The 13,658-nt window shown below is 41.7% G+C and overlaps 2 protein-coding genes across 3 annotated transcripts in view; one reads left to right on the forward strand and one right to left on the reverse strand.

The window, feature by feature from the left end:
• Window positions 1-1,024: 1,024 nt before the first annotated feature.
• srp9 (signal recognition particle 9) lies at window positions 1,025-9,030 on the reverse strand. The gene is made up of 3 exons (XM_022225597.2): window positions 8,868-9,030; window positions 5,669-5,737; window positions 1,025-4,760 (listed from the first exon to the last, which is right to left on the reverse strand). Exons 1-3 carry the CDS (start codon window positions 8,937-8,939, stop codon window positions 4,671-4,673), a joined length of 231 nt encoding a protein of 76 aa, XP_022081289.1. The 5' UTR covers window positions 8,940-9,030; the 3' UTR covers window positions 1,025-4,670.
• A 278-nt stretch (window positions 9,031-9,308) lies between these two features.
• Window positions 9,309-13,658, forward strand: part of LOC110974196 (uncharacterized) — a 54,733-nt gene continuing 50,383 nt past the window's right edge. The window contains exons 1-2 of one of the 2 annotated variants that reach the window (XM_087138622.1): window positions 9,309-9,488; window positions 9,766-10,060. In XM_087138622.1, the coding sequence (XP_086994748.1) occupies window positions 10,056-10,060 (5 nt within the window). In that variant the 5' untranslated portion in view covers window positions 9,309-9,488; window positions 9,766-10,055. Of the gene's footprint in view, window positions 9,489-9,549; window positions 9,642-9,765; window positions 10,061-13,658 lie in introns of those variants that run through there. The other variant, XM_087138588.1, reaches the window with a different exon arrangement.

The raw sequence follows: 13,658 nt of genomic DNA on the forward strand, positions 1-13,658 counted from the left end.
TCTCTTCTCCTCTTTGACCAAGTATGTTTGCAGGACTTTCGGCTAATCCGGCCAGCAGAGAGGTCTTCTTCAGATGCACATGCAGGTAGTACTTCCAGAACTGTCTGTAAGGCGCTCTGGAAGTACACAAGGAGCTGCTTTGATCTTTCTGACCTTCTTGTTTAACACAAAGTCATTCCAGTACCCAACATCCTACGGAGGCATTTTGGGTCAGAGGTGTAAAACATTTTCTTGACTGGTCTTGAGTTGCCAAGTTCGTAGACTCATTATAAATTCACCCTTCATATCACTTCGGCTCTCATCGTTTGACCGATTATCGTTATTTAACATTCACCTAAGGACTGCTAAGAGCACTTATCACTGAGCATCGTCAACTAAGAAAGTAAAAAATAAATTGCCGCCAGCATCCAAAAAGATTGTACATTTCGTGAAACAAGGCACGCCCAATTTTTATGAACTTAGTTTCAATTTTGGCGTGCACCCGTCATTGGGGGTAAAAAATAACAAAGAAAACAAAAAATCATGGGAAAAAAGGGTCGGTGCACCCAAAAATGAAGAGCTGCAATATCGAAGAAAACGCATGGGAAAGGGAAGATTCGAAACAAATATTTTTTTATGACTAAAACTGAAAGTGGCTGATTTCATGGTGGTGAGGCTGTAAGTGGCAATTTGTAAAGCTTTTCGTCTGCAGCACGTACTACCATCTGCTCCAGAAAGGGTGAACGTCTTCAAGACCGGCTAAAATGTCTGGACGTGTTAGGTTTGTTGCTTTTCAGCACCCCCTGGGTAAATTGCAGAAGAGTACTGATGATGAAATGGACAAAATACCGTTAGTAGCTTCTCACTTTGGAGAGGTCGAGCGAGGACTTTTGACTTTTTTCCTGCTTTGTGTTGTTGGATTGTTATTCAAATTCACTCCATGTGTATCATAATCACGTCGCTGTTGCGTATAGCAAAATTTACATGAGCATGAAATACGTGCTTCGGCGACAAACCTTGGTTACTAATACAGTTGACCACAGAATAGGCTCGGTGTCCGATTTTATTCCCAAAAGGAAATTTGCCGCTCACTTATCAAGAGGGTTCGTATTACTTTGTAGTTGTTTTTATCATATAGAGGATTAAGAAATTTTTTATCATGAGAAAATTGCATTTGCTTTTGTCTAAACGGCCCACCTTAGGCCTAGGTAGTTGTACCAGCCAATGGTAAGCAGAACTACGAATGTAGAAAAAGCGGAAAGGTGACACAATTATCAAATGTTTGCTCGGCAACCAGAAATGTTGGAAATGGTGGTGAGAGATACTGTATGGCACGCGATGGAACATTTATGATAAAGTATTAACGAAAGATATCTTCATTTCGTTCTTTCATTGTTAGAATGAAAGAGGCACCCGACGAGGCTTATGTGTACTCCAAGCAACTTGTTGAAACAATAATTGGAACAGATGATTGGCAGACATCTTTTCTAGATTTGTCTCATAGTAACTTGAAATACATGTAGTCTTACAACACTTCTTTGAAGCATATAAAATATGTTTTAATTAATGGAAAAGGCAGAACTCAAAATAGTTCGAGCATCAAAGTCATCTCCATCACATTAATTAAAAGTTTCAACAGACCAGGAAATATTTCAAATATCTCAGTCACTGTAACAGACAAGATAAATATTAATAAAACCAACAGGGGCATGAGCTAATGCCTTAATGGCATTTTCCTTTGATTTTCCTTTGATCACTTAATCTCCCTTGGAAGACATAACTCGGGCAGATTGTCAGAGTGCTATTTGAAGGAGGTTGGGGAAAGTAAAGGGTCTTGGCTTGATAAATGGGCTGCAATGAACTGTCTCTATATATCTCCCTACCCTGAGCACCATTTTTGTGTGTGAGAAAAAGGGAGCAATTCTTAAGACATCTTCGCCAAACAAACTGGCTTGGAATCAGTTGTGGGAAGGGGAGGCAGGGGGAAAGCTGCATCCCAAACACACTGCCAATTTTATTTTTGATTTTACTTAGGAACTGATGGCGCCAACAATTTAGAAATGGTAAGGTCACCTGTCTTGGGGGACAAAGCATTCTGCATGAATGAAAAAAAATGTGAACCGGCGTTTGGGGAAACAACATGGCTTTGCCCCCCCCCCTGGACCTGAAACCTGGACACAACGCTGAGGGAAGTTTATCAATTTCATAGGCATTACCAGTGAGACAACTGCAGGTTACATGTACATGTATCTAAATAGTCCTTGACAATGCTCCGTGCACATATTCCATGCACTACCTAACAGCATCAAAGTATTGAAGGGATAGCACTTATAGAAACCAACATAAGGATTGAAAGAAGATAAAAGCTTAGGGTACTTCATCAGATGCACTGAAGAGGGACAGACTAAGTCTTAAACCTGCTATCCCTTCAGTGTTTTGATGTTTGACTAATACAGCCACATGCATCAATTTTTTCTGTATAACATGCGCGGAGGGAATAATTTTGTTTCCTGCAACAATCCCTTTCGTGAAAGAACAGGAAGTGTTACGATGGAGCACAGGGAAAATGATGAAAATGAAATCAAAACATGATCTGAACTCGCAGGTCATCAATGTGCAAAGGGGTCTGAGATCAACGCAGTGTACATGTATTCTGTATCAAGGGGCAAGTATGGGTGATGACTATTTGATTTTGCGTGGTACCCACGATACATTCTGTGCAAAGGGAAAATCAACCTGTCGTCGACAAACAGCTCTCCCTCGTACTTGCCCCACAAATCGCGTAAAAAGTGCAGTCACAAAACTCACGTGCCCAAAGTTCTCCTCTCTGCTTGTATCCCGGAAATAATGCCCAGCTTCCAGTCTCTTTGACCAAGATATTGTAACAATCTTCCCCCAAAAAAAACATCAAATGCCAATTCCTTAAAAAGCTGGAGGCAATTTTTTCTGAGTTCACTGTGAATACTGAATAGAATGCTGGAGAAATGGGCCTGAAAACAAGATGGCATTGTACATACAGCAAGCCTTTGAATAAGATAAAAATCTCCGTATTTGGAGGGGGGGAAACAGTATAATAAAGATGTTCAAACATTCGCGCAAGGACTCAGACTCAAGTTCAAGTCTTGACACCTTTCGCAAACATCTGTATAGTTTGCACATAAGTGGACAAACATGATAGTCCTTATGAGAAGAGTGGACACAAGTACAAAAGATGTCCACAGACTCTGCAAATTGCAGGCAGTGAGGACATTGTGTGTCCCTAGAGCATTAAGACAAGCAGGTTCTGCTCATTCAACTTTCTCCATCAAAATAGCCTTGGTACAGAGACTGAATTCCAACTTTATTACCTAAACTTAGGAACTCAGAGGACTAATTTTTCACAGCTTGTGTCCATTGTCCATAAAAATAATGCACTTGTAATTCAAAAAATTTTGCTGTTTAGCTGATGCTCAGTTGTTTCAAAGGCTGAATTTGCTGTTCTATTAATCCTCCTTTGGTTTTACAGCACAAATGTACACAAATGCCCACGGTCACTGGTGAGCATGTAGTTTCTATATGGAACTCAAACATGCACAGGTTCAGTGTGTACACAGTAGGTTGTCAGCACAAAATGACCCAGGGTCTTTTGTGCAGTCCTCTTCACTGCATTTGGTTTACTGCACAATTATGCACATGAAACAGTGAAGCACAGGTGTTGGGCAGCACAAAAGTGCAATCTGATATTCCTGTGAGGGACTGTTGGTGCAGTGCACAATACAACACAGCTGTGCTTCTTTGAGGTGTTCACCAAATGACCCAAAGAGTGATTTCAGCATAGGAGGGTTAATAACCAATGTTGGAGTCGAGTCCCTTCAGGAGTCCTGTCACAAGTCCCTTCACAAGGCCAGTCATAAGTGAAGCAGGGTGAACAATGACAAAAGAATGCTCTTGTCACAGCTCATTTGCATAGCTTGTGAATTGGCTTAAGACTGAACGACTTGTGATAGACTTACAGGGACATGCAGGAACTTGTGATGGACTAGTGATGGACTAGCGATGGACTTGCAGGGACTTGTGATGGACTAGTGATGAACTTGTGATGGACTAGTGATGGACTTGCAGGGACTTGTGATGGACTAGTGATGAACTTGTGATGGACTAGTGATGGACTTGCAGGGACTTGTGATGGACTAGAGACGGACTTGCAGGGACTTGTGACTGACTAGTGATGGACTTGCAGGGACTTGTGATGGACTTGCAGGGACTTGTGATGGACTAGTGATGGACTTGCAGGGACTTGTGATGGACTTGGCTGCATGTAATACCAGCAGTGGTGTCTGAATCCTCTTGGGCTGTTTTGAAGGTGTAACAAAAGTAATACACTGAATCATGAAAATGAGCTGTATTTGTAGCACGGGTGAGCATGTCCTTATAAGGATGCTCTGATGTATTGTCAACGTTCAACTTTCGAGAGGGTGTAATGAGGCATTCTCTTCACGGTGGGAGGATAACAGGACATTCTTTCTCCAGTATGTATATGAATATCTCCACAAGAGTTTGCTCCAAATGTACGTTGAGCCAACACAGTAGTCAGGACTGTCCTTGCAGTACTGTGGAGCATCTTTTCTCTAGATGCGATTGCCCCGGGTCCACACAAGTAGGTACTGCTGGCAGTCATTTCACTTCGTTGCCATCAAGAGCTGGGCGAGTCTCTACTTTGACACCATGAGTCTCATGAGTTTGTTGTTAAGCTTCTCTATTCTCTTGATGTCCTGGGCATGCTCTGTCCTATACTGAAGGCACTGCAGAGATACAGAATAGGAAAAACCATTACCTTGACTTCCACTGCGGTCTTGCGAAGACCCTTCCTGATTATTCCAAAATCATCCTATGTGCAGACATTGGGAAAGTAACGGTGCATTCTTAGGTAATGTCCTATGCAAAGTGATAATGGCTTTACCCTCCTCAATCCTTCCAAATTCTCCTGAGCCTCCAAATGGATAAGAAAGTTTCTGGGGTGGGGCTGATGTCAAAACACAATTTCCAAGGAAAAACAAGACAGTAATGTGAGAATAGAAATTATTTTAACGGATCTAGCCTCCTTCCCCCCCCCCTCTTTTTTGCAAAATTACTGGTAGAAAAGTGACAAGCGATGCCAGGAGGAATTGTTGCATCTATGCTGCATCGTGATTTCAAATTCTCCATACTGTTGACAATCAGTGGAAAGGAATGATACAGTACAAACAGGTAGAACTTAAAAAGACAACTGCTGAGGAATGTGGTCCCAGCCTCTGCAATAAGCTTTTTCGATTGTAATGATGATGGATTGCAATGGTAATGGTTTATTCGATATAACTTTTCAATTTCCAAAGCCTCCTGACAACAAAAACTCCACAGACCAAAAACAGACCAAACTGTGTAGCACAACAAAGACGGAAAATATTTTTAAAATAAACATAGTCCACAGTTCTTCTGCCTTTTTAGCCAAAGGAATTTGAACTGAATCTGTGAAACTATAATAAACGCTTTGCCGCAGCTTACAATCTGCTCAGTAAATTTGTGCAACTAACAGAAGTGTTCGTTGATAAAACAAGAAGGTGTGGATTGTCAACGGCCGAGGACGTTGAAAGCAACGAGGAGAATTCCAACCTATGATCTCCTTCCTCTTATTCAATTTCTGCACTACGTCGTGAACATTTTCGGAGCTTACCACCACATCGTCTGTGACCTTCATTGCCAACTTCCCATCACAGTGCCGATACTTCAACACAATCCTAACCTGAAACAAGAAAAAAAAACTGTACATGTCAGTTGGTCTTTTCCAGCTGGGCGGTTTCGAACTTTCAAGTTCACCGAGCAAACCACTGATTTTGCAACATTACATGTACATCTACCTGTTATTTATAACAAGATGTGGGCATTTTTCTAGACACTCCAGACACCAAACAACAACTGGACCAACCAGTGTGACCAAAAGCTACTTTGTGAACCCTCCGCCCACTTGAACAAGGCCAGATGGATTCCGATAGGTGACTTTGTCAAATACTAGGAATAATTTTGGACAAGAAGTAGCCATCAGCTGGTCACTTGCACGTACAGACAGCAGCAACCGTGTACGTGTATATGTACACTCTCCAAAACTGGGCAGTAATTGTAGGTCTGTACTATGGTACCATGAAACAGTCAGCGGATCCCCTAATCTACACACTGACAAGTGCCCAATATGAGGTCAGGGCACAAGACGTGTTGACCGTTAAACAGTCGTTGGTAGCACTCCTGAACGTTTTGAGGTCGTCAATGCATCTTGTGGCCCAACCACAAAGGCACTCATGCCTGCTTCCATGGTGGACCATTTGTGTCCATAGAGTTAACACACCAGCGAAATCTAGGCGAACATATTTGAATGAGAGGAGACATCATGAAGTCGAACGGTCGAATGTTGATAAATTTGCAAGTCCGGCACACCACTGAAGCTCCAATAGATTGCCTTTTTAGGTGGTATTAAAGGTATTTTTGGTGACAATTTGGAATTTTCGGTAACCATTTGGACTTTACTACAATGCTGTGGAATGTTGACACCCCCGATCCAATGTGTCCAATAAGCCTTATCGAAAATATTGCATGAGTGATTTTGCACAATAGTAGCAAGGATTGGGACATGCATAAATGATTGAGGGCATTGCTCATTTGGGGAACTCATTTCTTAACTGGGAAATTGTGATTAAAAGTTATCTTTTTCTGCACGCTCTAGTGGCAGTGTGAAATTAATTACTTATTCCTTGTGTGACAAGTAACTGTTTGATATTGAGTGTTGAATAAGTAACAGTGTTACATTCAGCGAGCGTTCAGGATGCACATCCCTAGAAACGATGGAGAGCAAAAGGAACAAAAAACAAACTGCGCCACCTACATTTAAGGCCTTGTTTGACCCCGAAAAACTTCATGCCCCGGTTTGCAAGGGGTCAACGATGATTGAGGAGAACAGTGAGATCCAATTCAATGTAACCAGGAGGCGGGGCATGGGGTTTGAGTATTTTATTTCAATTGGAGAAAAGTTTGGTGTGATGCATTCACTTTTCTACTGTGATTTTTTAAGTGAAGAACTCCACCGACAAGACTTTAGTCAGAGCCATTGTGACCGTGGAAAACTGCACTGCCCTGGTTGTCATAGAGGCAGCAGGGTTGCTAAAGATTGCAGAAACACTTTGAAAGTAGGTTCAGACCCGGGGTGTGGGCTTGATGTATATGATTTTGATTGACTGAAATAGTTTCGCTGTAAACAGCAGGTATAACTGACAATTTTTCCCTCAAATAATTATGATGCTGTAAATAACTGTCACATGCATTTGAGGTCTTGTTTGACCCCCAAAACCCCACGAGTTGTGTGTATATCACGGTGAAATGGCATGTACGTGTCCAATATACCGTAATTTTGGGAATATAAGCCACAGCACACACAAAATTCAGCAAATTCAGATTTAATGTTGTATGAGCCACACCACTGCGCTGACGATCCAACCACAAAGGTGCTGCGTGCTGAAGCACCAGCACAGTGTTTCAATGGTTCTACTCTATGTAATCCTCATAAATGTAAAAAGTGCAAACGAGTGTCACCATAAAAAAAGGAATTTTAAGTCCTCATATTTGATCATTTTTGCGGGATGGATGTTTGTCCTGCACGGGCCACGCATCAGCTCTTGCCCTTTTACCAAGCAGCCAGCAAAAGTTATGCAGTCGGGGACGTAAAATATAATCTTGCCTCCACCCGTTGACTGTTGCTCAATTCATGCTGTTCGTGTTTATCAGACTGCGCATGCGTCGATCCCACCAATGACCGCACTTGCTCTGCATCTTGGCTCAACTGTTTTCAGTGGCGGGGATGATATCTTGTGTTGTTTTCATCGTGGGACCATCCTAGCTGCTGCTGTGACTTTGAAACACACATCAGGCGAGACGCGCGACATGTGTTGCACCGTGTAAGTATAGCTGGGACAAATACAACACAAGATGTTATCTCCCGCCACCGAAAATGGTCGAGCCAAGATGCGGAGCAAGCGCGGTCATTGGTGGGTTTGACGCATGCGCAGTCTGATAAACATGGATGGCGTGAACCAAGCAACAGTCAAAGGGTGGAAGCGAGAAATTGGTGAGCAAAACTCTCATTTTTTGTCAAAAATACTCCATCTCGTTCTCTGAAACTTGGCTATCCCACTTTTTAGGAGGTATAGATTCAGCAGGTTTGTTGAGGGGGAAATTTGATTTCAACAGCTTTTTTACATCTGGAACATGGTGAACCATTTCACCACAAAAATTTAATTCCAAATCCCATTGCGTTACGACACCATGTAAACCTTGGAGTCTAAGTCACACGGAGTACGACATGTATGACGGAGTAGTGACTTTGAGTTCTCGAAGTACATGCGCCTCTGCTCTTGTACTGTATTTTTTGTATGATAGTGTTACGCCCCAACTATAGCATCAGTCCCAACTATAGTTGGGCCCGTCCTAACTAGAGTGCTACAGTTGGGCCGGCCCAACTACAGCAGAGAGGTCCTGTGTGCATGTGTCCAGCATGTGCCAAAGTCATATCATTTACAAATGTCATTGGTCATACTCATAGGCTAGATGAAGAGATGAGGTGCCACATTTTAGATAAATTGTGTCAAGTGTGAGACACATTGACTTGGATAATGCTGAGATATTTCCCACAGACATTGGTCAACAATAGTTGGACCAGCCCAACTGCAGTACTACAGTTGGGACTTATGTTATAGGCCTAGTTCAAGTAGTTGGGGCGTAACAATTGCCAATAGTAGTAGTAGTAGTATAGGTTAGCTCCATATGGTGACGTGACAGTGTGATCTGCCCTCCTCCGAGCCACACTCATGGGGCTACATCAAGACACAAACCTTCGAAGGGTCGGTAAGATACAACTTCTCTGCAGCTTTTGCAAATTCTTCCCAGGAATTGATGTACGTCATGTTGAGAAAGGATGTTTTTAAAGCGAATGAACCTGAAGCGAGCCAGCTGCCTGCAGAATCTCAGAATTTCGTGGCCGATTTAAATTAGTCGGATACTCAGAAAAGTGTGTGCTCACATGATGCTGAAGACGTCCAGGTGTACAAAAGCTTTTTCTCGTTTAACCAGAGAGGGCGCTTTGATGTCCCCATCCTATGGCCGTGTCCGAAACGGGCTTCCAGAGCTACGGCTAGGTCTATAGTCTGCGCGTCTCCATGCATTTCCAATGGAGTGAATACCAAGACCTAGCTCTAGACAAGAGATTCGGATGCAGTCTATGTATCATGCATAGTTGACACATGCGCGTGGCCGGCCGGGGGCGCGTGCCAACAACAGGCGCAGCTTAAAATGAGCTGGTAGCCCGTTTCAGACGCGACCAATTTTTTACCATTGATGATTTTCATTTCAAACAAGTGAAGGGAGGGGGATTTGTTTTAAAACTCTGAATTTGTTAAAGAGTAATTTCCACTAATGATGATACTGTGGTAGACGTATGCTTTTCACTGTCTAAAGTAAGTATTTTTCATTTCACATTCCACAATTTTATTTTATTATTTTTTAATCTCATCCCAATCTGAAAGGACGCCTCCCCTTGAAGATAAATAAGTTGTTCTTGACCACAAGATGGCGACTGCTCATGGGCGTCTGATTGTCGGCATTGGAATGTAATTTTTTGTTAACCCTATTTGTGAAAAACCTTAAAGTGAGTTTATGCTACATAAGACTGAAGTTCTGATATAGGCTAGAAAATCTGCTTGGCTAAAATTGTTATGAATTGTTTCCTTGCAGTGGAAGTTGTTCTGTAGTTTAACCCATACCGGCCCTTCACGTTTCTCGGAGTCGGATCGCGGTGTTACCACTTTACCGGCAGTGGCCTGCGCCTAGCGCCTGTTGACGACCCGGCCCGGTAGCTACCCCGTGCTGTGAGCCTGTGTCTTGATTAATTCACGGATGTCAATGACACTCCTGACAGACGAAAACAAGGAAATCCCGTACAGCATTGATACTGCCACTGCTCTAGCTTCTACCAATACTGTCCAGTTGATCATCGTACTTCACTGGGCGCCAGAAAGGTCACTATGAGGTAAGTGCTTTAACATGTTTAAACTCGTTTACAAAATACGAATCGTTAGGGCCTAGGTTAATAACATGATTAACATGATTAAGTTCATTTTATTTAGGCCTACATGTCGTTAAGCAAAGCTTTATCATATCAAAGGATTTTCCCCCCTATTATTTACATGTATGTTACGAGACCTACCGGTATTTGTTCCTTCAGCCAATATAGTTTTCTTTGTTAAGTGCAATCCTGACTCTTGTCATGTTTGTGCACATTTGTACTCCTTCCTATGTTGATTATTCTATGAATAAATTGAGTATTATTGAGAATACCCTGCCACTCCAAAAAATACCCCTGGAATCATGGTTAGGCCATGAGAATGAACATCCCGGATTTCCGTCCGGACAAATTTGAAAACCCATGAGGCTTTTTTTCATGATTCATTATTTCGTGTGCATACTGCTGCTATTACCACACATCGATAGTGAGTACACATCCATGCAAAGGGAATCAACCTTGAAAGTAGACAACTTCTCAGTCCATCTTGCATCACACTATTTGTATGTGGACACACTACGAACTCCCAATTTACTTTGCAGCCATTTTTTAACCATTCCTGACTGGAAAAACAATAACTTTTTTGAAAGCAATGAATTGTTGGCGGTTTTTTTCAGCGGGATGCAGGCAGTGGATGGAAATCAGGGATAATCATTCTCATGGCCTCACATGGGTACAGGGTGAATTTCCCCATGAGAACAGAGTGACAATTTGACATCAAAAGCCAGCCAGCTACGAGGTTGATCTTGTCGGTTGGGGGGAGTGGGTCCTATTCTGCAGCTGAGCTGAATGGATTTTATTCAAAGGCAAAGCATAAGTCTCAAGATTGCCCTGAACATCTTTAAACAAAATGTGGTGAAATGTGATAAGCAGTTGCAATGAAAATGGTTATGACTCCTTGGTCTTTGTATGCCAATGAAGTGGCATCTTTTTCATGCACAAAACAAAGTGGGGGAGGGAATTGGTTGGGAAGCCAGTTTCAGTCTTCAAAATTGCCAGATCCTATTCATGCCCATTTCCTCTTACCGGACTTACATGTAAATACAGTAGGTATGACCAGTTTCGTACAGAAACTGTTGATAATGATATTATGAACATCATTGGTACTTGGTTCATGTACTTGAAGTTCCTCCTGAATTTTCCACCAGGGAGATCAACAAGGAATCTTTCAGAAAATTGGTAACTAATTTGATTACTGGGGTTAAGTTGTCTGTAGCTTTGACTGAAAACTGGTGATGAAGGTGAATCTTTAGAACATTTGGAATCTTTCTGGTTGTGTTACCTAGTTTCTGGACGGATGACATAAGGGCCTAACCCAATTGCAAAACCTGGTTTTGATACATTAGGCAAGGCCTGACTTGGGCTTGTGCAAACACACTATTGAAGAGCTGAGAGTTGATAAAAATGCATGCCCAGCATCATGAAGTCAGGAAAAAGAAAAAGGTCCATTGTCATAAACTGAAGATACATGAAATGCATCCTTGTGCTGGTCGATACAATTCAGCAATTGACTCTTTGTAGGAGGAGATTTCCTAATCACAGTCATGTAAAAGGTTTGTTTCACAGTTGGCTCTAATTTTAGCTTTGAGATCTCAAGTGCAGAAAAATATTTAAAACACAAACCAACACATGCTCAGATAATGTACACCCCAAATCCCACACACCAAAGACAAGGTCGTTAATTTTTCAGTTCCATGTAGACTTTTCTGCAACGTTTTATCACAGAAAGAGTGATATCAATTAAGCAATGTGATTTCAATTGCTGCATAGCACTTAAGTGGTACATGTACAATAGTTTAAAAAGTTTGACCATTTGTCAGTCTGGGGACATGACTGTGGAGAGGAAGTATAAAACTGTGTGCCAGATAACATCTTCCTTTGACACACTATTAATCTTGTACATGTACAGTAACCAGCTTTCAACTAGTGTTTTCACGTGTCCATTGGGTCTATTTTCAGGTACATTTTACGTTTTGAACTTGTACAAAGTATTGAGAGTCCCAGATTTTGGGCTGTAGTCTTACCATCGTGAGGGTGCAAGTACCTTAAGGCCTTAATATCCTTTTCATTGTGGCTGTGTTTCTGTGTTGCTTTTGTCCTCCCCCCTGCATTGTTTTCAAATGTGACGCTTTCCTAATCTCTAATTTTTACGCATCATCAAATTTCTCACTTAGATATAGCTTTTCTTTTGATTTGTGATTTTTGAAATTTGATAGAAAGTTGTCTGACAGTCATTAGTCATGCTTTTCTAAACAGGAAACTGATTTCAGTTTCGTCGGAATGAGGAAAGTACATCGAACTTGCTGTGTTGTCACTGGGACAAAGTAGAACCCAGAAGACACTGTCAGAGCAGGTGTAGTCGGCCTTGGGCCTCAGCACCAAAAACTTTGTTATAATTGTTGCAAATTCCTTTTAAGCTGTTTAAAGCTGAAGATCTTTAAATGTTTCTGGCTGCTTAAAAGTTACATGTCCTAAACATCTACAAATTGGAAGTGCAGCGCTTTCTGTTTATAGCTCACAGTCAACTCTCATTTGGTTGCTATTATAACTGTACAACGTACATGTATGTGTGATTTTCCATAGAAGTGAAAAGGGACCAGACCCTCTCATGCAGTTAGGGTTATAGCCATTTGATGACAATGGTAACAGGCAAAGTTCTGTAGCCCTGTGAATGAACCTTTTCCTGTGCTGTTGTGTTCATCATGTAAGATTGACTCTCTCTGCTTAGCAATATATACGGCACAGAGCCACAACATGACCTTGGAAGAACTCAGATATGTAATTTGCCTTATGTTTAAAACCCTCCCAAATCCTCCGATTTCCAATTTAAAAAGGAATAGTGCTACATGTACTGTCAGGTTTTATCATAAAAAAATGATAAATGTATAAAGCTGGGGGGGCATCAGGTGATTTTCCCATTTTTATCAATTCCCTCCTCACGTCTAGGCTCCAGCCCACTGGAAATTGATAAATTCTTTTGCAGAGCCTCAGCACAACTTACAATTTCTTTTTATTTTTTTAAGTGCAGTTCATGCCGGTGTCATTCACTTTCACTCCCATTAGGCAAAGATGAGGCCTAAAATGTGTCACCGGCCAAATTCTGGGCCATGGATTGCTCTAGTTTTTATTATTTGTGGGTACAGATGTTTTCCTTGTGTCTAATGGAAGCCATATCTGTCCTTCATGGAATGATCAGACAGAACGATTTCAGTCCTCTCCCACACTTCTGTTATTGCTGTTGCCTGAACACCACACGAAAATAGGAGGATGTGGCTTGATTTTTTCTGTTGCTGCAGGAAATACAGTACATGTTCATGTGCCATGTTATTTCAAGGAGAGCTTTTGTCACATAAAATTAGACCACAGCCTTTGTATCCCTGTTGGGTTGGAAATTAAACTTTTAAAAACGTCTTGTAGTGTGGGATTGCATGCTGACATAGAGTGTACAGTTTCCCATTATAGTCAATGTACATGTACATGTATGTGTAGATTTCCGTCCTGCTCACATACTTGTACAGTACATTGTAAGCTTTGTCATTCCTCCTTACTTTCAAAACTGACATTT

This window comes from Acanthaster planci, linkage group LG01 (genome assembly GCF_054643075.1).
Source record: "Acanthaster planci isolate LZ-2023a linkage group LG01, COTS_SCS, whole genome shotgun sequence".
NCBI lineage: Eukaryota > Metazoa > Echinodermata > Asteroidea > Valvatida > Acanthasteridae > Acanthaster > Acanthaster planci.

Coding starts and splice junctions, on each gene's coding strand:
- srp9 (XM_022225597.2), bottom strand. CDS start 8,939: ATGACGTACATCAATTCCTGGGAAGAATTTGCAAAAGCTGCAGAGAAG. Junction 5,738..8,867: donor ATCTTACCGACCCTTCGAAG/GTTTGTGTCTTG, acceptor TTCTTGTTTCAG/GTTAGGATTGTGTTGAAGTA. Junction 4,761..5,668: donor AGGTCACAGACGATGTGGTG/GTAAGCTCCGAA, acceptor GTATCTCTGCAG/TGCCTTCAGTATAGGACAGA.